Source organism: Corvus brachyrhynchos, unplaced genomic scaffold (genome assembly GCF_000691975.1).
Source record: "Corvus brachyrhynchos isolate BGI_N302 unplaced genomic scaffold, ASM69197v1 scaffold2086, whole genome shotgun sequence".
Taxonomy (NCBI): Eukaryota; Metazoa; Chordata; class Aves; order Passeriformes; family Corvidae; genus Corvus; species Corvus brachyrhynchos.
The window spans coordinates 2,709-4,618 of NW_008238468.1; the positions used below are offsets into that span (position 1 = coordinate 2,709).

Consider the following 1,910-nt stretch of genomic DNA (forward strand, 5'->3'; position numbering starts at 1 on the left):
GCTCCCCTTGCCCCCCCCCTCCACACCGTCCCCCCCACTCTGTCCAGACCCTCTGAATGCCCATCCAGCCCCTCCTGGGGATTTTGAGGGGGCTGTAGGGTCAAGTACTTTTGGAATGTGACTGAGCCATTTGGAGTGGGAGCTTAACATTTTTTAGTGGGATTCACTGGTTTTGAGGTGACAGATCGAGGCCTCTCATCTTCTGGAGTGCAAAGAGATGGAGAAAACTCTTCCATCTTATTCAAGAAAGGTTCATGAAGGATGTCTGGACTTCAGGTGGCTCTCTTGAAAGCTGTTTATTGCATAGGCAAAGTTACAGCGTTTCAGGGAGTGGGTATCCAGAGCCAGCCCTACAGCTGTCAGCTACAGCTCGTAGGCATACCGGCAGCCGCTTTCTGTTCAAGTTACAAAGCATGCTATAGTTTTCTTTGCTGAGTATCTTCATACAGTACAAGCAGTAAGCACCATACACAGTGATACCTTGACATTTGCCTGTAGCCTCTCATGACTACTACCATTGCCGCATTATAGTCATTCTTATCCAATCGCAAGAGTAAGCAACTTACAATTTAAGCTTACCACGGAGAATTCTCAGCATCCCCAGTTTCTACATTCAGAGATCTTTCTGCCAAGCCTACATATCTGTGAAACTTTCTTACCAAACTTTCATCCTCTCCAACACCATCTCCCCTCAGAACCTCCAAAATATCATCCTCCCTGGTGACTGTGGAGATTCAGAAGGATATGGAGACAACCAGCCAGGTGTCTTCCCAACATGGATAGAGGGAATGTGAGTCCTTTGGTGGGGGATGAAGTTGGACCAGCGGATGAAGCTCTTCCCACACTCGGGGCACTTGCAGGGCTTTACTTACCGGTGGCTCCATTGGTGTCTGTTCAAGTGAGAGCTCTGGATGAAGCTCTTCCCACACTCAGGACACTTGTAGGGCCCCTCCCCGGTGTGGATCTTCTGGTGGTAGATAAGTTTGTATCTCTCGGTGAAGCTCTTCCCACACTCAGGACACTCGTAGGGCCTCTCCCCGGTATGGATGCGCTGGTGCCTGATGAGGTGGGCGTTGGTGTTGAATCCCTGCCCACAGTCGGGGCAGTGGAACAGTCGCTCCTCTGTGTGAATCCGCTGGTGCTTGAGGAGCTCGGAGCTCATCTGAAACCTCTTCCCACATTCGGGACACTCATAAGGCCTCTGCCCAGTGTGGATCTTCTGGTGGTAGATAAGGTCAGAGCTGTCTCTGAAGCCCTTCCCACACGCAGGACACTCATAGGGCCGTTCCCCGGTGTGGATGCGCCGGTGCCTGATGAGGTGGGAGTTGCGTTTGAAGCCCTTGCTGCAGTCAGGGCAGCGGAAGGGCCTCTCATCTGTGTGCGTCCGCTGGTGAAGGAGGAGATGGGAGCTGGTATGAAACCTCTTCCCACACTCAGGACACTCGTAGGGCCTCTCCCCGGTGTGGCTCCTCTGGTGGATGATCAGCTCAGAGCTCTGTCTGAAGCTCTGCCCACATTCCCCACACTCATAGAGCCTCTCCCCAGTGTGGAACCTCTGGTGGAGAGTCAGGCTGTATCTGTGCCTGAAGCTCTTCCCACACTCCAGGCACTTGTAGGGCCTCTCCCCAGTGTGGCTCCTCTGGTGGATGATCAGCTCAGAGCTCTGTCTGAAGCTCTGCCCACATTCCCCACACTCATAGAGCCTCTCCCCAGTGTGGAACCTCTGGTGGAGAGTCAGGCTGTATCTGTGCCTGAAGCTCTTCCCACACTCCAGGCACTTGTAGGGCCTCTCCCCAGTGTGGCTCCTCTGGTGGATGATCAGGCTGGAGCTGTGGCTGAAGCTTTTCCCACATTCCCCACACTCATAGGGCCGTTCCCCGGTGTGGATCATCTGGTGGCGGGTCAGGCTG

General features: G+C 53.7%; 1 protein-coding gene across 1 annotated transcript; it reads right to left on the bottom strand.

The window, feature by feature from the left end:
• Window positions 1-601: 601 nt before the first annotated feature.
• LOC103617630 (zinc finger protein 418) lies at window positions 602-1,904 on the bottom strand. The gene has a single exon (XM_017737186.1). The coding sequence runs from the start codon at window positions 1,889-1,891 to the stop codon at window positions 869-871; it is 1,023 nt and encodes a 340-aa protein (XP_017592675.1). The 5' UTR covers window positions 1,892-1,904; the 3' UTR covers window positions 602-868.
• Between the last annotated feature and the right edge of the window lie 6 nt (window positions 1,905-1,910).